Below are 5,269 nucleotides of genomic sequence, written 5' to 3'. Positions count from 1 at the left end.
CGAAGAAAGGACTGTAACATAGGGAAAACGATTCCATACGATTACGATAGTTCTCTTTTAAAATTTGGATATCCAAAAAAGAAGCAAAAAAAAAGCGTTTTTTCCATTTTGATTGATTCACTATGTATTTGCGCTAAGTACGTTGCGACACAATCGCGAAAAATTTTGCACCGCGATACAACGTTACATGCGTCCCAGGCGTGAAACGTTGCATGTCTTCGCTCAGTAAGATAGAACGATGGCCAGAAACCGCGGGCAAAAAGTCACCGCAAGGATTAGCGCTCCTTTCCTGATCGAGCGACGGCGAATCAATCAGATGGTACAAGACTTTCGCTCGTTGTCAACTTTACGTCACACGTCTCGCGTGAAGCGAGAAGAGCGTTGTGGTAACGTATAGACGGTACGAAGCGGCACTTAGTTGCCCGGTAAACCACGAAGGTAAGAAGCGACAAAGAAATTTTTCTTCGGATAAAAGAGACCTGCCGAGTGCAAGAACTACTCTCGATTTTTCGATGCGCGTCGCTTCTTTAAGATACACTATACACTTCCGCTGATCAATAAAACTTGTCCGATTATTTTTAATCGAGGAACCGCTAGAAAGGCAAGCAGTGTAGGAAGTTATTGTCGGTAGATACATAGGCAAAGGCGATGAGAGAGTTTAGAAAGCTTTAAACCTTTGCTGTCGGATTAATATTTCTTATTCTGCAAGAATTCTTTTTTTTTTAGTTATCGAGAGGAGGAATTTTACTTACAACAACGTGAGTACAGTGTATCATTATTGATCTCATAAAGGAGAATACAAATTTTCAAGGGTTTCGTGACTACTCGGGGATCGTTTTATTCCTATGTTTTCTTATGTACTTTTCTTCGTAGAAACCGAAAATAATTATTATAATAATGCCAGACTTAAGGAAAAATTAGTACATCAAAATGAAATGAATAAAATTCTCATTCGCATCGTTATAAAATCACTGTCACAAGTTATGTTTCAATAATTTATTTAAATAATAAAATTAATTCCAAATTAGATCAAATGCGAATAATATTGCACCACAAAACGTAAATTAGATTATATTTTTCATTATAACATTTATCTCGGTATAGTTTCCTCCACTCCAAGCGTTGCACATCGCATGGTACCGATATAATAAAACAAATATAATAAAAAATATAATCTAATTAACGTTTTGTAGTGCAATATTATTCTCATTTGATCCAATTTGGAATTAATTTCATAAATAAATTATTGAAATATAATAATGACAGTGATTTTATAACGATGCGAATGAGGATTTTATTCATTTTATTTCGATGTGTAAATTTTTCCTTAAGTCTGGTTATTATAATGATTATTTTGATCTACGAAGAAAAATACATAAGAAAACATAGAAATAAAATCCCCGAGTGGTCATGAAATCCTTAAAAATATGTATCCTACTTTATTGCATAAAAAAATTTTCTTTTTGCTTTATAAATAACAAAAACAACACACGAATGTTTCATTTTGCAGAACTGCAGCGAACATAAAAATAATTATTTCAAATGCTAAATCAATAATTTCTCTTTGATTTGATTCATTCACTGAAAAAAAAAATTTAGTTGATCGTCACAAATAAGAGAAAAGAGCCTTATTTGATAAAAAAATTTTGTACCTAAAATATTAATAAATAATAGAAAATAATATATTACACATAATAATAATAATATTAAATTTTGAATATACTTTTTCAGTTCTATAAATACGTGTCGATCGAATTCGATTCGCATTAATTGAAGCTGGAAATAATATCAGAATAAATTAAATTTATCATCAATTTAATAATAATAATGCTCATAAGTATCTTGCAAGGAAATTATTGTAAAAAATTTCGTCCGAACTAGGGTTCGAAGTCGAATCTTTTTACTAATAGAGACGAGCGTCTTTACCAATTCGACCATTGAGGCACGTAGTGATAATTATATCGCAATAACAAAAAATAAAATAATAAGAAATCGTCATTTTTAGATATTTTTGTGAATAAACAATAGACAATAAATTGAAATGGAACATATCAATTCATTTTTACTTATTATTGTTTAGCCAGTGACATCGTGTTGAAAATAAAAAGGAACCAAAGATTAGAATAAGATTCAGCATCGGAAAAATTTAGCAAAGAAACTACTGTACTTTTAAGGTTTACTTACCTGCAGGCGCTGAGGACAACTTTGTGTGCCTTGACGCTGCTGTCAGCGCAGATCAGGGTCACGTCGACGAGCATCTCCGCTTGCAACAACTCCTCGAACGCCCGTTGTATGTGGGTGAGATGGTTGTGCCATCGTAAGGAGTAGTGCGATTGCAGAGCCATTCTGTCAGGACTGTCCCCGACGCTCGACATTTTTCTTCCGCCGCTACCGCCGGAAGTTGATGAGTTAGCAGAGCCGCCACCTTGTCCCGCTCCGTTCTCTCTCGTGCGTCTTTGTGGTCCTACGTAAGTCTGCTTTTTCCATTCACACGCACACGTTATCACGTATGTATTATAGCGCCAACTATCTTTTCGTTTCTCTTCTTCTTTGACGCCTTGCCGCTACTCTGGCCGTTTCTCTAAAATTTGAAAATGCGAAGGGATCGGTTAAAACTGAGGTTCTCTTGAGCCTTGTGTCCACGATGCTAGAAATCGGTTCGAAATCTCAGACAGAGAAAGAATTATTAATAAACCACATTTGAATAATTCGATTACATGGCCAATGCGATTAGCCAATTCTTTCTTCATCTGAGATCTAGGTCCGAATTTAGCATAGCTTTATAAAGGAATGAAGAGATGATGAAGTGAAGAGGAGAATACGGCGTAAAGAGGAAGTCACTCAGTACATCTCATAACAATTTATCGGTATCAGGAATAAGCATTATCCTTTCGAAGGTCGTCTTCGAAGGAACTAGTTTCCAAGTGACATGTTCTTTTCCCGCCGTTTCAAAGTTTCGGAGGATCTAGAGACATACACTCGCGCACATTATAATAATAAGCCGGGCAATTATTAATTAGTGTTTACATGTTCGAGATGAAAGTCAACGTATTGCGTACGGATGCCGTTGATTATCGTATGTCAATTTTAATCTGGAATTGGATTTTTCCGCTTGCGTTACTTTTCTGTTTGCATATTTCATGGCCATATCCCACAAGTCCAATTATAATAAATCGGCGTAAAATTAACATTTTAATTCATTACAGACTTTTTATTGCTCATGTGGCGTAAAATCGACCATTTTGTTTTCCACACATATTACTGTAAACAACTGATGCGACAAATACAACAATACGTTTACAGGAAATACGCTAGCATACACATCAAGATGTGACGAACACAGGTGAGCTTGTTTTGGTGTCTGCAGCGTATTCTTCCCAATGCACACACAGTAAACTTGTAAACGTCTACTACTAATGTACTACTTACTAAATACGTAATTAATGATTTTAATTGGTAGTTTTCATAGATACCAGGATTTAAATCTCTTTACTCTGGATAAGCATCTTTATAAATTTAACCACTGAAGCATGGTGATATGTATGGTAATAATTAAAAATAAAATAAAACGTCATTTTCAGTTATAAATAAATAATAGATGAATTTAAATGGAACATATCGGTTCATGAAACATATCGGTTCTCCACTTGTTATTGTTCAGTCGATTGTGACATATTGAAAATGTATCTCGGTTTCCATAAATATGTGACTTTTTATTATTCTTTCTTTTTTTAAAGAAAAATTATACAAAATGTAACTAAGATAAGCTAGAATATTACAAAGCGATTTGTTGCAGAAGTAGTTTCTATGTCTCGTTCAGAATCTAATAGATATTCGTCTTTCAGATAAGAAACGAACAGGTAACGGGTTGTAATGCTGGCATTATTGAGACATAAAATCGTCAGAAACTTGCTGCTTCCGAGAACGTGATACACACTCCGAGTAGCAGAATTCGGCGTAACATTGCCCCAACATATCCTCAATGTATGCCAACGTTTAACCAATGTTTCGCCAATAAATTGTACTGCTCGAGACGTTTAATTATTTCTCTAGCCAAATATGCGATAATTATGAAATCACACATCGTGCGATTTACCCGTTAAATATTTAGTAACGTTAGTACTCGTTTCATCGATAGTCAAATGTGTTTGGCTCTACTAAAAAAAAAGAGCAATATAGCTACCAAATGTTTAATAAAATAATTTCAATTAAATGTTAAATTAATATAACCAAAAATAATTTTACTTATCGAAATATTTAGTAAGTATTATCAAATATAATAATATAATCAGCTTGTAGTTTAATAATTACTGAATATTTATAGAAAAGTAAAATTATTTTTGATTATATTAACAGAATTATTTGATTGAAATTATTTCATTCACAATATTTGGTAGCCATTACGAGACTCTTTTTTTAATACATTAATAATTTTGCGTTTGGTAAAAAAAGGTAACAAAAGTGGGATACAAGTGGCGATCACGATTAATGCTTTCTATGGAATCGCCCAATATTCAACGTATCGGTGAAAAATTTCCAAATCGCGACACATAAAAATATAAGAGAACATCTCGCTGAAAATGTCAATCGTAATCATCCGTTCGCAACTTCTAAACGAATAAGAACAATTAATAAATTGTACGACTTATTTGGAAGATTAATCAAGTTTATCCGTGTTCTTTATGTCTGATCGCTGACTGACAATGCATCCGTCTAATTCTTGGAGAGTTGCTAGAAGACACTAATCCACGAGAGTAACCTATCTCTATCAATCATCCATTAAATTGCAGCGATTCGTAAACTTGTCGAGGAGGCACGTTAGACAGACACGAGCGAGACTTTTGTTTCTTTTCTTTAATCGTAATGCTTTTATATAAATATACAACTTTAAAGTAGGTCGATGAGGTGCTCATAATGTGAACTGTACTTAACAAAATTGCAAATTCATTTTTAATTAGTTGGTGCAATAACTCCCTTTCTTCTTCCTTCTCTCTCTCTCTCTCTCTCTCTCTCTCTCTCTCTCTCTCGCCCCTCTATGTCAATAAAATACACTATTTAACATACAGGTAAGTATGTTTTGCACGCAATTCTAACGGAACGAATGGCCCTTGAGTTTCTATACGTTTCTCTAGTTGCCTGTACGCGACACGAATTGAAACGAATGACGTAGCGTTCGTGCGTTTATTTTATAATTAAAACGTAATTAATGCAAAAGGCGGCACACGTGCGTAGGCGCACTACGTGACCTGGAACGAGCGTACACCTCTTC

At 34.4% G+C, this 5,269-nt stretch overlaps 1 protein-coding gene across 1 annotated transcript in view; it reads right to left on the bottom strand.

The window, feature by feature from the left end:
• LOC108746391 (protein jim lovell) overlaps window positions 1–2,375 on the bottom strand; it is a 4,606-nt gene extending 2,231 nt beyond the window's left edge. The window contains exon 1 of the mRNA XM_018483130.1: window positions 2,185–2,375. Coding sequence (XP_018338632.1) covers window positions 2,185–2,375 — 191 coding nt within the window. The remainder of the gene's footprint in view (window positions 1–2,184) is intronic.
• Window positions 2,376–5,269: the final 2,894 nt, after the last annotated feature.

This window comes from Trachymyrmex septentrionalis, unplaced genomic scaffold (assembly GCF_001594115.1).
Source record: "Trachymyrmex septentrionalis isolate Tsep2-gDNA-1 unplaced genomic scaffold, Tsep1.0 scaffold17, whole genome shotgun sequence".
NCBI lineage: Eukaryota > Metazoa > Arthropoda > Insecta > Hymenoptera > Formicidae > Trachymyrmex > Trachymyrmex septentrionalis.
The sequence above is the reverse complement of the archived record's forward strand: the minus strand, read 5'-3'. Positions and strand labels throughout refer to the sequence as shown.